This window comes from Lutra lutra, chromosome 17 (assembly GCF_902655055.1).
Source record: "Lutra lutra chromosome 17, mLutLut1.2, whole genome shotgun sequence".
Classification (NCBI taxonomy): Eukaryota; Metazoa; Chordata; class Mammalia; order Carnivora; family Mustelidae; genus Lutra; species Lutra lutra.
The window spans coordinates 59,111,875-59,127,579 of NC_062294.1; the positions used below are offsets into that span (position 1 = coordinate 59,111,875).

General features: G+C 47.0%; 2 protein-coding genes across 2 annotated transcripts; both read right to left on the bottom strand.

Moving 5' to 3' along the window:
- Positions 1 to 7,745, bottom strand: LOC125088605 (zinc finger protein 80-like). Its single transcript, XM_047709801.1, has 4 exons — positions 7,653 to 7,745; positions 2,680 to 2,806; positions 561 to 1,040; positions 1 to 476 (listed from the first exon to the last, which is right to left on the bottom strand). Exons 1-4 carry the CDS (start codon positions 7,743 to 7,745, stop codon positions 1 to 3), a joined length of 1,176 nt encoding a protein of 391 aa, XP_047565757.1.
- Positions 7,746 to 7,773: 28 nt separating this feature from the next.
- LOC125088606 (vomeronasal type-1 receptor 1-like) lies at positions 7,774 to 14,890 on the bottom strand. Its single transcript, XM_047709802.1, is given in 4 exon segments — positions 7,774 to 7,952; positions 13,787 to 13,855; positions 13,858 to 14,136; positions 14,341 to 14,890. Coding segments are annotated over 4 exon segments (1,077 nt in total).
- Positions 14,891 to 15,705: the final 815 nt, after the last annotated feature.

Genomic DNA, 15,705 nt, shown 5'->3' on the forward strand with positions numbered 1-15,705 from the left:
TTAAAAAGGTCTGTTTGAGAAGAACTCAGTATGAGTTCTCTGATGTTGACTGAGGCCTGCCTTCTGGTCAAAGGCCTTCCCACATCTCTTACACTTGTAGGATTTTCCTCCACTGTGAATCTTTTTATGAGTAGTGAGGGTTGAGCTGTAGCTGTAGGTCTTTCCGCACTCACTGCACTCATAGAGCTTCTCCCCAGAATGACACCTCATGTGTCGAGTTACAGAAAAGCTGTTACAAAAGGCTTTCCCACATTCTTTGCACTCAAAGGGTTTTTCTCCAGTGTGGGTTCTATTATGCCGTATAAAATCAGAGTGGCGGGCAAAGGCCTTTCCACATTCACTGCATGCATAAGGCTTCTCTCCACTGTGAATCCGCTGGTGCTCCGTGAGGTGTGACCTGCGGCTGAACGCCTTCCGGCATTCGATGCACACATAGGGCTTCTCCCCGGTGTGAACCCGCTGGTGTTCTGTGAGGTGTGACCTGCGGGTGAAGGCCTTCTCACACTCGATGCACTCATAGAGCTTCTTCTTAATGTGAATGCTATAGTGTCCAGTGAGATCTGCCTTCTTGAGAAAGGCCTTCCCACACCTTTTGCATTTATAGGGTTTTACTCTAGTGTGAATCCACTGATGTTGAAGAAGGAAGTGATTCTTGATAAACTCTTTCCCGCATTCCTTGCATTTATAGGATTTCTTCCCTCCATGAATCAAGGTGTCTTTCCTTGGTCTATGTGATTCACACTCCAGGAGACCATCTCCTGGAGAGACTTGCTCCTGTAAATAATTTCTGCCCAGATTTTTACTTGTTACCAAATCATCACACTCAGGGTTCACCTTTTCAGGGTGGGTTTCCTTGTAGGGGACTGTCCCTGTCCTTATGTGCTCTCCCTGTTTTTCTGATGGTCTTTCTTGTTCCCTGGCTTCTCCCAATGTGGAAACACTGGAGTCTTCCTCAGTCAGTAACCTGTGGGGCGAGCATCCCTCAAACAAGGCTGGTGGAGAAGCAGAAGGCTCTGTAGTATTGGTTTTTGCTTTGTCATCTGAAGGGAATCCAATGCACAAAAGAGGCCCATTAGCAATGCCAACATACAAGGAACAGACTCACTAAGCCAGTGGGAAAAAGAAGATGGAAACAGGGCCACTGATACCTGATGGATTTTCACATCTCTGAAACTCAGGTTTGGATTTTTTTTTCTTTTTGCTGGTCCTTGGATTCTTGACATCTTTAAAGGGACAACCTTGGGGAAAATCTGGGGTAGGGACCAGAGAAGAATCCCTTCCTCACTATCCAGAGGGGAGAGAAATGATGACACCATGTGCTGTGTTTGTTCTAACAAAGGATGTCACAGGGAGCACTATGAAGGGTGCGTCTAACCCAGCCCAAATGAGAGAGAAAGACAACTGGGAGGTGTCTTGAGATCTGAGACCTAACAAAGCAAGAGTTTACCACAAACAGAAAGTGACAGGGCACTGCAGCCAGAGGAGGCAGAATGTACAAAGGTGCAGAGTCTAGAGAGAACCTTGGATGCTGAGGGAACTTCAGAGCACGAGAGGATGGGAGAGATGTGGATGGAGAAGCAGACAAGGTGCAGACTGCAGAGTCTAAGGGTGAGAGTAAGTACAGTCACGGCCACTCCCAGGACAGTGTCTACAAGGCTAAGGGTGAGCAGGACCTGCCAGGGGGACATATTAAACCTACTGTATGAGGAACAGATAGGTGACTAAAACATGGACAAAAGCTAGAGAAATTTGAAATATTTCAAGATATTAAAGAGAAGCTATGCAAATGAAGAAGTTAATAACAAGGTTGTCAGCTCTCCTCAAATCTATCTGTAAATTAACCACCAGTCCAGATAACAAGATAAGATTTTCCATGGAACTCAACAAGCTGATTCTAGAATTTATATGCAAGAGTTAAGGGCCAAGAATGTCACTGGAAAAAGAATAATGAGATGGGGCTTGCCCTCCCAGTATTAGGGTTATGATGAAAGTATAGACATCGAGACAGCATGGTACTGGCAGAGCCATAAGGAAAACTAGCAGCAGGACACCACAGTGCTCAGAAATAGACTCAGGGATACACACAGCTTTCACTGATTGTGGACATGGCACAGTGGGTCAGTGGCAGAAGAAAGGGCGATATAACAAATGGGAGCTAAAAACCTGACAACCCACATGCAGGAAAAAGTTACTGCATTTCTAGTGCATGTCATACACAAAGTTAGTTCTTGGTAAGCAACAGAAAAGGAATATAACTTGAGCTTGGTGTAAGGAAAGACTTCCTAGCAAGACATGAAAAGCAGTAATCATAAAACAAAAGATAAATTGATCTGACTAAATAAAATACGAGTTTCTTTTAATCAAGAGATGCTTTAAAGAAAATTTCTAAAAAGCTAAGCTCTAATAGAATACAACTGCAGCATAAAGAATGAGTAAAAGGTTAGTATCAGGAATATAAAAAAAAAATCTGACAAATCAGAAAGGGAAGAGCTACCATCTTAGTGATTCCCGATGGAGACAAAGGGAGAGCAGACACATCTCAGCCTAGAACATGGCAGGGACTGTGGGAAGGATGGCAGGCGGCTCTAAAGGCCTTCCCCACCATCCAGGCCTCAAAAGACAGGAAGAAACCAAGAAGGAGGCTGCACGTCCCTGCATGGAGGCAAAGAGAAGACTTACCCAGTGAGACCAGGAGCCTGCAGGTCTCCCTCATCACCTTCCAGTACAGTGTCCTCTGGGGCAGGTCCAATAATTCCCACTCCTCCCGGGTGAAGGTGACAACCACATCTTTGAAGGTCACCAGTGTCTGGAAAGTCAAACACAGTAGCATCATGTGCTTTATGGCTGTTGGGTGGGACCAGAGCCGGCAACTTAGTGTCTGGTGAAGGTGTACAGAGGTCCAGCCCTGAATCATTGAGGCCTCTTGAAGGCTAAGCTCTGAGCTGGACTTAAGAGGGAGGCAGACATGGCTGACAGAGAAGCCCTCCATGGTGGAAACAATGGAGAATAACACAATTACATTCCCACGAGGACCATGGGGACAGATGATAAGTGGTCTGGGACATCAGAGGGACAGGGAAATAATCATGATAATTCCAGTAACAGAAGAGCAGCAGCCCAAGCCAAACCTGCCTCGTCCTTCCTGTGTGCCTGCCCTGGGCTGTGGGCTTCACATGCTCTGGTAAAGGGATGAAATATTCGCAGCTCTGGAGCTGTATACCTCACGGAAGCCATTTCACTTCTCTGAGCCTCAATTTCCCCTGTCGGTATAATAGTTCTCTCACTTTATCAGGTTTTTTTTAAAAGATTTTATTTATTTATTTGTCAGAGAGAGAGAGAGACCACAAGTAGGCCGAGAGGCAGTTAGAAGCAGAGGGAGAAGCAGGTTCCCTGCTGAGCAAGGAGCCCGATGTGGGACTCGATCCCAGGACGCTAGGATCATGACCTGAGCAGAAGGCAGCCGCTTAACCAACTGAGCCACCTAGGCGTCCCACTTTATCAGGTTATTTGAGAATCCAAGGGAAAACATTCCTAAAGCCAGCACTCGAGTCTCTGGCTCATGACTGTGCTCTGTACATTTATTAACCCTTCCATCACCATGAAAATAAATGGCATCATCAGCTCCATCACAGGGAGTTGGGGCTCAGGGAGTTACAGTGAGTCACCCGAGAGTTCCCAGTCTACACCCCAGAGGTAGGATTTCAACCTAGGTCCTTCTGGCCCAGGTCTGTAGTAACCCTGACACTGCTCCATTACTATAGGTGAAGCATTTTTTTTTAAAGTAAAAATTATTTATTTGAGAGAGAGAGAGAGAGCATGAGCAGGCGGTGGAAGGAGCGGCAGAGGGAGAGGGAGAAGCAGACTCTCCATCAAGCAGGGAACCCAATGTGGGTCTCAACCCCAGGGCCCTGAGGTCATGAGCTGAGCCGAAGGCAGATGCTTAACTGACCAACCCACCCAGGCGCCCCAGGTGAAGCAGTTCTAGTAACAGTTGCTGTTAATCTACTTCTGCTGTCCCTGACCACTCTTCCTTGGACATGGACAGAAGACCGCAGCCATCCTCACCCTCCTCATGCAAGAGGAACAAAAGAGGGTGATACTCATCCTGGGAGCGGTATGGCCTGGGCCATCTCCCCACACCCACTTGGGCGCGCCAGCCTTCTCAGATGCCACAGGAGATTCTGCAGTGAGCTAACACTCAGTTTTCCCTTCCTGAGTCCTGACAGCATGTGTCTCTGAGTCAGGAACACGATATGGACCAGGGAACCCAAATGGCTGAGAACAATGCCACAAAGGCAGCAGCCTCTGACTGGCTGTGATGTGTGTCCTGGTGAGGGTGGGGTGAACATCCAGCAAATGACCACACATGCTCCCCTTCCCAAGACACATCTCAGCAGGTGGCGGGGGGGGTGCTTGGCAATCACAAGGCCCTCTGGTGCCTCCTCAAACAACTCTCCTCACTGCCTCCGTCCACGAGGTTTCCTAATCTGGGACGGCTCCTCTTGCTCTCCTTGTTCCCACGCTCACCTGTAGGGGAAATCCCTGCCCACCTCACAAAGGTTAATATAGGTGTCATCCTCGGGCCTCCCCAGCCCACTGTGGTTGGAAACACAGGCTCTGGTAGTTAATGGACAATATGTGATGTTCAACTACTTCAGAGTTGCGTGACCTTGGGTAGGTAACTTAACGTCTCTGAGCCTCCAGTTCCTCTTCAGTAAAGCAGGGATGATAACAGCACCTAACCCTGAGGGGACGGGAACTGAATGAGATGAAACACAGTAACTGTCCCTCAAAGCAAATCAAGGGCTCAGTAAAATCCAGCCATAGCCATGTTTGGTTATTCTTATTTTTCCTCCTTGCTCCTCAAGCACCCTGGAAAGGCTCAACCTGGCACTCAACTCTGCACAAAAATGCAAGCTCCCCAGCATGTGAGTTCAGGGGGTACTTTAGCTAGAACTGGAAAGATGAAGTGGCATTTGAGCAGAGTCCTGAGGAATGCACCAGCATGCCTGCTGAGCTCCAGAGACTGTGTCCTGGCAGAGGCTGGCAAGTGGGCAAGACCTCGGCAAGTGGAGGAGGGCGTAGCTGCAGGGCCGTGAGATGGGGGAAAGGGAAGACATGTGGGAGGACACAGAGCAGTTGCAGGGACAGGTGCAGCAGGCCGGCAGGGGGGTGGTTGAATGTCGATTCGAAGTGTGACAAGAGCCCACTGAGGTGGTCTCATTCTCCAACTAGCTGTCGAGGTCCTGTTACGGCGCTTACAGAGTAGCAAAGAGCAATCACAGCCCCTGCTGGACAAAGATCACCAACAAGGACTAAATAACTGAGCAAGATGATGCCGATGGCGTTAGGATTTCTGAGACCAAGGGAAGAAAGGACAGGATTAGAGAGATGGGGCCTTGTTAAAACGAAAGCTGGGGATGGCCTTGCTGCAGACAGGCACCGGAATGGCAGGAAAGAAGGGAGGGGGCACATGCTGGAGACACCTGGGCACTGTTGTGTATTCATGTCTAAAGCCACACCATGGGGGGCCTGGGTGGCTCAGTGGGTTAAAGCCTCTGCCTTTGGCTCAGGTCATGATCTCGGTGTCCTGGGTTCGAGCCCCGCGTTGGGCTCTCTGCTCAACGGGGAGCCTGCTTCCCTTCCTCTCTCTCTGCCTGCCTCTCTGCCTGCTTGTGATCTCTGTCTGTCAAATGAATAAAAAATCTTTAAAGCCACACCATGCCCCAGCACTGCCACCGCTGACTCTTTAATGCATCTACTCTTCACATAAAAATAAACGTCTTAAACAGAAAAGTAATCTTGTCATTGTAAGTGGCAAGCCCGCTTTACTCATAATAAACAGATGCCAATTACAAAGATGAATCCAGTAACCTTCCTGGCTCCCAGGGCCTAAAGGCCCTTTTCATCCCAGCAGAGAAGGAGTGATTCCAAAAATACTGCTCCCACTGTGAGTCTGCCCCTAGGCTTTCTTACCCTAGTCTTCGGCTGCATACAAGCCTGAGACAAGGGAAACCCCAGGGCAGGATTCCCCTGGGGTAAGCCCCTAAGATCATCACAGGACAAGGGGCTCTGCTCCCTGAGAACAGTGTCCAGAGTGATGCTACCTGGGCAGTGTTGGACACTGGAAGACACATATCACACATATGCCCTCTCTGGCTCCTTCGAGCCACAGGGAGGAAATGCCAGTATTCCCACTGACCCAAAGAGATGGAAGACAAAGGCATTGATGACTTACTCAAGGTCACAGCCCTGGGAAGGGCATAGCCAGAATGCCTCCTGAAGCCTCTACACTGCTAATGAGCTCTTTCCGGAAGCTTGGTTCACTCAGACGGAGCAGGGACAGGGGGATTCTGAGAAGCCGCATTTCTCTCTCACCACATTACCAAGAGGACAAGACCAGAGCAAAGGCCTCCTTGGACCCCAAGGATCACAGAAATGAATGGCCACGACCAGCATTTACTGAGCATTCCCTGCATGCACTGTACTACCTTTCACACTCTGCCTCCCACATCTGTCACCAGGACTCCAGAGGGAAGAACTGCAATTGGCACATTCACAGACAAGGAAGCGGACTGTCCCACGGCAGTGCAGTGGCAGAACACGGAGCTGAACCCAGGCTGTAGGCTTTGTAACCCGTTTTGCACACCTGTGACACATGCTGCGACTGCGAGGGGGCTGAGGGTGACATGGGGAACAGAGTATTCCAGGTACTATTTGGGGGCTGCAGGGAGCCTCCTTCCTGCTGTCCCTGCTCGTTCTCCCCTCCATAGATACAGAAATCCTATTAAGCCTTGACCCAAGGGGGGCGCCTGGGTGGCTCAGTGGATTAAGCCGCTGCCTTCAGCTCAGGTCATGATCTCAGGGTCCTGGGATCGAGCCCCACATCGGGCTCTCTGCTCAGCAGGGAGTCTGCTTCCTCCTCTCTCTGCCTGCCTCTCTGCCTACTTGTGATCTCTCTCTCTGTCATAAATAAATAAAATCTTAAAAAAAAAAAAAAAGACTTGACCCAAGAGACAGTCCTCCTTAGTATAGTGGTGAGTATCCCCGCTTGTCACTCAGGAGACGGGGTTCGATTTCCCGACGGGGAGGCTGCAGAGTGCTTTGGGGCACCAGTGGGTTGAGCCTCTGCCTTCGGCTCCAGTCGTGGTCTCAGGGTCCTCGGATCGAGCCCCACATCGGGCTCTCTGCTCAGCAGGGAGCCTGCTTCTCCCTCTCTCTCTGCCTGCCTTTCTGTCTACCTGTGATCTCTCTCTCTGTGTCAAATAAATAAAACCTAAAAAAAAAAAAAAAAGACTTGACCCAAATCACGTTCCTCCTCTCCTCCAAATCCTCCAGGGCTCCAACAAACCCCAAAGAGGCCCGGTTCCTCGGTTTGTCATTCCAGCCCTGACCCCAATCTTGGTGCCGTCCTCCCACCAGGCAGAATGGAGAGCTGCGATTCCGCGCAACTCGGCCGCACCTCCCCGCGTTCGCACCCCTTGGTGCACGTGCCTGGGACAGCCCTCCACACCTCGCTGGTCCACAGAGCTAGGAACCTATCAAGGCAGGCCCCCAGGCACAACTGGACCCAAGACAACGCTATCTTCCATATGGAGGCGCTGGGATTGCATCGTTGAGGGTCCACAGGGCCTGAGGGGTCATCCACTCACCTGTGCCGGGTCCATCCGCTCATCTGCCGCCTCCGCGGGACCCTGTGCGTGGACGGGGTGCCGCGGGAGGCGGGAGGCCGTGGAGGGTCCCATGGGCTCCGCTGAGCCGCCTCACACAGCCTCAGCCCTGCCACAGGGCAAAGGGACACAACGCCTCTTCTGAAGCCTCCCTGGCCCGCGGCCTCAAGCCCACTGAGGGTCCCGAGGCTGCGACCTCGCGAGCAGACCCGGGACCGCCCTGCACAACCTCCACGAGGACCGCGCCGTAGCTCTCGCGGAACGCGGGATCCCAGCTCTGTGCTGTGATTGGCCCAGCGCTACCGCCTCTTGCCGCTGAGCCTGCTGGGTGATAAGGTTCCCGCAGCTCTGCCTGCTGCCTCGAGGGGCGCTCTTCTAGAAATCACCTCACAGGGCCCGCGGTGCCTGCCTGAGGGCCTCTGGGAAACGACGTCACCAGGCTCTGGGGGTGGGATGGGGCTTCTTCGCTTCTTAACCCGCCACCGCCGGGTTTCTGGGGCGCGGCTTCTCTGATTGAGGGAAATGCTTGGATGTGTTGTCTCGTGTGTGCCCGAAGTCTGCCCGGCTCCTAAAAGGACGCGGTGGACGGTGACACCACGCAGAGTCCACCCCTCGGAGATCAGAGCTAACCAACAGGCTTTGCTGCTCTTCCGTTCCCGGGAGACTGAAGCTGGAGAGTCAGTTCTGTGGGATGCAGTAGTGGTCAGGGACGACAGGGAAAACGCTTCTGGGGCGCAAGTTGAAGGGGAGAGGGGGGGACTCTCGGACAGCTTTACATCAAGTGGCGAGAGCACTGTCTCCTTTTCCCTCAGAAAATCCGTTTTTTCCCTGCCTGCATACTCGCGGACTGAATCCCTATCCCAGCCAGCGAGCAGCACCATCTCACAATGGGGAAATTCTTACCCCGCGTTTCGAGGCATAACCTGTTTCTTTCAGTGGTGTGACACCTGAGGTCTCTTTGAAAGGGAGATGTATTTGCCAGGTTTCCTTTTCCGTTGGGATGGTGAACGTGACGGTCATGGTCTGGGAGTGTGTAGAAAGTGACCATCTGAACCCCGGGATGAGTGGGTCTTCTTGATCTCCATCTGTTTGCTGTAATTGCAATGATAGTATCTACCGGGGGAATTGAAATGGTCTCTGAAACCCGTTTGTGGAAAGTAAATTGCTCCCAACCAGTTTTAGTCTCCTAGCAAAATTATGCAGGATGTTACCAATCGCCTCGTGCTGTGCATTAACATCAATTCAGTAAAAATCCACCTTGAGAAGGTGCTCTGCGTTCCCGTTGCATAGCACCTTTATTCCTGAGAAGTTTCACATGATTGTGGTTACACTGCTCCGCGTCGTCAGGTCAGAAGGTGGCTTCTCCTACACTAGTCACCTTCTGTGTCAGCTTACTCAAGGAGGACTCCAGAGTTGTGTCCCAGGTGGAGGGATGGATTTGTCCTTACCTGAGATGGGGAGGTGTGGTGGTGGTGGTACAGATGGAGGAGCTTGGAAATAGTAGGATCTCACTTTTTTTTTTTTTAAGATTTTGTTTATTTGACTGACAGAGATCACAAGCAGGCAGAGGATCAGGCAGAGAGAGAGAGGAAGGGAAGCAGGCTCCCTGCTGAGCAGAGAGCCCCATGCGGGGCTCGATCCCAGGACCCTGGGATCATGACCTGAGCTGAAGGCAGAGGCTTTAACCCACTGAGCCACTCAGGCGCCCCGGATCTCACTTTTGAATATATTTTGTTTTAGAATCTATTAAACATCCAAACGAGGCAGACTGTAGACATTTCAATATAGAACTTGGGGGTTTTTTGTAAAAAGTTTCAGCATTTTGATTTACTGATAGATTGATTTCTAGAATGCTCATAGTCTGCAATCCAGACTCCTCAACAGAAGAGGAAATTAATGTTCAGAGATAACACAAGGCAAAATGTCTCATATATGGATTTCTGCAGTTATAGCTAAGTCCAGTGTTTTAAGAAAAGTAAACACAGAAGCAGTTTAGCTGGGGAGTATTCAAATACTGCTTGATGAAAGGAGTGTTACTATGTCTCAAACTAGGACCACCTGTGGTGTCATTTACACTCTAGAGCTGTATGGGAGATCAGGTTGATGGAGATGCCAGATGAGGCCACACCCTTGTGTGGCTCCTTCCCTTGCCTCATTCTCAGTCCTTGCCCTTCCATTTTTCCTGATAATTTCTCCTTAATAAACCACACATCATTGAACCCTGTGCCAGCTTCTGCTTCTATAAAACCTAACCTCAGACAGGACACATGTGGTCAAAACCTAAAATATTAATCATGTGAAGTATATCCAGGATATTAAAGTTTCTTTTCCATAATAAGATGAGCAAGGAAAATCAAGAAACTTGCTTAAATGCATCCTGATATGAACAAAGCTCTGCAATTTTATCTTTTTTAAAGATTTTATTTATTTGAGAGAGAGACAGTGAGAGAGAGCATGAGCTAGGAGAAGGTCAGAGAGAGAAGCAGACTCCCCGTGGAGCTGGGAGCCCAATGCGGGACTCGATCCCGGGACTCCAGGATCATGACCTGAGCCGAAGGCAGTCGTCCAACCAACTGAGCCACCCAGGCATCCCAAAGCTCTGCAATTTTAGAGGAGGGTTAGAATGTGATGGTGACTCTCTTTGTCGGGGAGTGCCTGTCTCTCTGGTCAATCCCTGATGAGCAGGGTACATGGTGTTCTCTGTGTGTGACTTTATGTCTGGGGTGGATCTCTAATGGTTGTGTTTTACACTAGGTAGTTCTTTAATTTTGGCATTTCTTCCTAATGCAGGTATTCTCAAACTTGAAGGTACATCAGGATCACTGGGGAAATAAGAACACAGATGCCCTGATGTGACTGAGGTAAGAAAGGACCTAAGCATTTGTGTTGATAACAAGTTGCCCAGGTGCTTTTGAAATGACATGGTTTGAGTGTTTTGGCTGTTCAAGGATTGCAAAGTAAGAATGAGGATTAAAGGGGTGACAATATATACAGTTTTTAAAATACGGTCTTTAAAATATGGAAGGGTCTGAAAATCATTATTGCTATTAGTGCAGTAATATAAGACTCTGAAGCTGGTTATGAATAGGAAAGCACTCTATGGATTGCTAACTTGCAGCCCATGTTTCCTGGAAGGCTCATTGCAAGTCCAAAAGAAAGCACAGGGTGGAGAATGATACCTCTAACCCAGGTAAAGGAAGTAAGAAAATCTTAATTCTTGAAGAAGCAAGATCCCACCCTAGATAGGTCTCCTGGAGACAGGGAGATTCTTTTATTTTTAAAAGATTTTTATTTATTTATTTATTTATCTATTTATTTGAGAGAGAGAGAGAGACAATACAAGCTGGGGGAGAGGCAGAGGGAGAAGCAGACTCCTTGCTGAGCAGGGAGCCTGATGTGCAGCTCACTCCCAGGGGCTGGGGTCATGACCCGAGCTGAAGGCAGACACCTAACTGACTGAGACACCCAGGTGCCCCAGGGAGATTCTTCTATAAGGGGAAGTCACAAACAAGAAGAATGAGTGTGTACCATTAAGTAGAGAGTGATTCTATTTCCTCCTGGATACTTGAGCTCCTAACATTAGAAATATGCTAAATGGGAGAGAGCTGAATTCCTCAGGCTTGGAAGGGACCTCCAGGACTATAAACTGGTTTTCACTGAATTGAGCCAGGGATACATAGTCTCATTGTTGACTAGACACCCAATTACAGTCACTACACTACAAAATTGTGTTGCCATATAACAGAGTTAGAAACCAGCCTGACTTCTGAAGGTTGGTAGAAGGAGTATCAGATACCTGATTACTCACCTTCCTCACTTACACATCCTCCCTCTCTTTTCCTTTCTCAAAAACCCAGTTCTGGTGTCCAGGCAGCACAATAATTTCCAAATCCACAATACAATTCCCAAACCCGGGGTGATATACTGGATCAAGGACAGCCACCGATAAAAGAGATGTCAGCACTTAATTCTGTGATCACCTTTGACCCCTTAAATTCCCACAATTGACTCCATTTCTTTCATGTGACCGTTCGTTTCCCTGATCCTTCCCTTGCCCTTTCACCTGTGGGCTGAGCACTGGCTGACTATCACAGCTTTGGTGTGATGTATCAGGAAATGGATGCTATTGTGTCAAGGGCTGGGAAGAAGAAAGACTCAGGGCCACTGTTACTTCCTCAGTGGAAGCTGCTGGAGGTGAAAACACTGACCCCACTGGCAGAGATCCTATGTGATTCATGGGAAATGGTTAGTAAATTCTGAGAGGGGAATTCAGAGGAAAAATTTTCTCAACAAGAAGGCAAGCAGAGGGGATTTAAGAGAGACTCTGCACAGTATTTGTAGTTAAATTATAAACCTTTTGGAAGAATCTTCATCAGTTGTAGATGGCATTCCTACCCTGGATTGAGAAGATGAGGAAGGAGAAGTGGGGTAGTGTGTCAGTATGAATATTCACTTTAACTTTGTATAGAGATGAGTCAGCTCAAAATATTTATAGAAAAAAGTCATTTTAATTTAACAGTAATAAGAAGAAATTTATGAAATCACTACATATAATAAAAATATATGATAGGACTATAACTTAAAAAAGCAAAAAATAAGAGAAAGGAAAAAGGGAAGAACTGGGAATCACTGGGAATAGACACCATAAAATGATTTGAAATAAGAGATGGTATATAAATAGATATGGCAATTTCTTTCATCAATTTCTTTCAACTTTGTCTTATAGATTTTAGTGTCAAATGTATTCCTTGGTATTTTATTCTTTTTGATGCAATTAAACTGTAATAATATTTATTTTCTTTAAAGATTTTATTTGTTTATTTGACAGACAGAGATCACAAGTAGGCAGAGAAGCAGGCAGAGAGAGAGAGAGGGAGAAGCAGGCTCCTTGCTGAGCAGAGAGCCCACACAGGGCTCAATCCCAGGACCCTGGGATCATGACCTGAGTTGAGGTCAGAGGCTTTAACCCACTGACCACCCAGGCACCCCTAAACTGTAATAATATTTAAAAATTTATTAATTCAGGAAATAAATTTAAAATTAAATATATTATTAATAATTTTAAATAAGGAGAGCTGAATTTTTTACCCACAGTTTGAACTCCTATGCTGACCTGTTATTTTTTTTTAACAAATGTTCAGGTTTCTTGGCCTGTCCTGTGTGTTCACTCAGAACCTTCTATCACCATCTTTTCTTATTTCGTAGTCTGCTGCTCTCCCCACCTCTTGACAATCTACCTTTTTTTAGATTTTATTTATTTGAGAGAGAGAGAATAAGAGAGAGAGAGAGAGCATGAGAAGGAGGAAGGTCAGAGGGAAAAGCAGGCTCCCTGCTCAGCTGGGAGCCTGATGTGGGACTAGATCCCGGGACTGCAGGATCATGACCTGAGCCAAGGCAGTCGCTTAACCCACTGAGCTACCCAGGAGCCCCCACCTCTTGACAATCTGAACACACAGGATTTCTCACAATCCTTGAGGCTCCATAGGATCTTTCCAGGTGATTTTCTTTCTGTCAGAAAGAACTGGACTCAATTATGACTAAAAAATATGTTTAAAAAACCCTTGCATGTATTTTTGTAAGACCCAAGGTGAGAGATTTCTCAAAATTTCTGAAACTTAGAAATTTCCTACTTTTTAAAACTTCTTAAAAGAGATTTTATTTACTTATTTGAGAGAGAGAGCGCACACGTGGGCATGAATAGGGCAGGGGCAGAGAGGGAGGGAGAGGGAAAAGCAGGCTCCCTACTGAGCGGAGAGCCCCACATGTGGGTCTCAATCCCAGGACCCCAATATCATGGCCTGAGATTTAGTCAGATGCTTAGCCGACTGAGCCACCCAGGCGCCCCTCTTTTACACTATTTTAAAATTCTCTGAATTTCTCCTTTGAAGATCCTAACAGAGTAAGTAATCTTTGTATACTTAAGTATGTGGTATTCATTTTCACCTCTGTTATAAGACAAGGGGCTTTTCCTGGCCTTATAAGCCATGACATCATAATCTCCTATCACACAGTAGTTAATAAAATCTTCACAAGTGTTTAAATGAATGAGTAAATGCTATTACAACAAATTCATAGCACTGAAACCAGATTGGGACAACAGTTTGTCTTTGCCCTACAGACAAAGCAGAACCGAGAGACTCGAGTGTCCTTGACCATGAGTACAAAGGGGCTGAGTACTGAAAACAGGATGAGAGGAGTCCAGTGCTGTTCACTTTCCACTGGCCTGGATTTGCAACCACAATCATCCAAACCGCCAAAATAGCATTGATTGCATAAAAAGTAGCAAAGAAGCTCACTAGAACCAAGATGGTGCATGTGGCTCTGACCTCGTGGGACGTTCTGGGGCCAAGGCGGCTGTTGTGAATGTGCTGTACTTGCTGCTTGTGCCTGAACAAGATGAAGATCATGGAGCTGCTAGCCCACACCATGAAGCCCAAACTCAAAAAGTCAAGGAAAAAATATGTGACTGTATTTAATATTTTATTTTTATTTTTTTTAAAAGCTTTTATTTATTTATTTGAGAGAGAGACAGTGAGAGAGAGCATGAGCAAGGAGAAGGTCAGAGAGAGAAGCAGACTCCCGCGGAGCCGGGAGCCCGATGTGGGACTCGATCCTGGGACTCCAGGATCATGACCTGAGCTGAAGGCAGTCGTCCAACCAACTGAGCCACCCAGGCGTCCTGTATTTAATATTTTAAATCTCAATTCCTCATTCCAGGAACACTGTCCATTGTTTCTCACACTAAGGTTTTTGCTATTGGATGGACCATTCATTATTACAAGAATAAATGAATTTATCAAGAGATGTAGTATCCAGCAGAGGAAACAGCAGAAGCCAATGAACTTTGGGGATCTAATCTTGAGTTCCGCCCACCTACAAATACTAGGGTTCAGTTTAATAACTTGGTAGCCATTGAGGAGACAGAGAGTGCAGAAGGAAACCCCAGTGCTCACTCTGTAACAATAAAAGATAAGTTTACAGGTAGCGTCATTCAGGAAATATTGGGATCCAAAAGCTACCATTGTTTGAGGGATCCCTTTGGAAAAAAGGACCACGGAGTTGGCTAGGACCAGTTGGTTGAGAATCAAGTCTGTAGGTCTCAACTTGTGTCCAGTGAGCAAAGAGAAAGTGTAAAGACAAAGAAGGGATGAATTTCCTAGGATCCCAACGCCAGTGTGATTGACAAAGATAATTCCCAATTCCAATTTGCCAGAACCCATTGCATCAGTATCTAGGAGCTGATTTTAATTGAAGCCAGAAAAACGAGAGGGGAAAAAATCAGAAATAAATGTCTTGTCAACCCTATGCAGAGTATTTTTCAGCACTTATTTTAAAACTTATTTTCTCGGGGCACCTGGGTGGCTCAGTGGGTTAAAGCCTCTGCCTTCGGCTCAGGTCATGATCCCAGGGTCCTGGGATTGAGCCCCGCATCAGGCTCTCTGCTCAGCGGGGAGCCTGCTTCCTCCTCTCTCTCTCTGCCTCTCTGCCTACTTGTGATCTCTGTCTGTCAAGTGGATGAATAAAATCTTAAAAAAAAAAAACAACAAAACTTATTTTCTCACTTTAAGTGGATATTAACATTTTATGCTTTTTTGGTGTGTATGCAAAGGCAATTCACTGATGAATGGATTAGAAATAGCCTCTGATAATCATAAAAGTTGCTGAGAGACTATAACTTAATTATTCCAATAACTAAAATGAAAGGATAATTATATAACATGATGAAAGTGCTAATTATCACTACAATGGCAATCATATTACAATATATAAATGTATCAAATTAACATGTACATATTTACTCCCACGATGTTATGTCAAATACATTTCAATGAAAAAATAAAATCCATTAAAATAGAAAGAAGGAAGAGAAAGAAAACTCTGCCAAATGAACGAAACAAACAAAAGAAATAACCTCAGTGCCCACCTGTCAGTTTCTGGGTGACTGAATGAGGGCACGACTGCCGCAGTTCTCAACAGCTGTGGCGAGGAGGACAGGAGGTCTCTGTATAGCGAGGCAGTCAGTATTGTTTCAGTC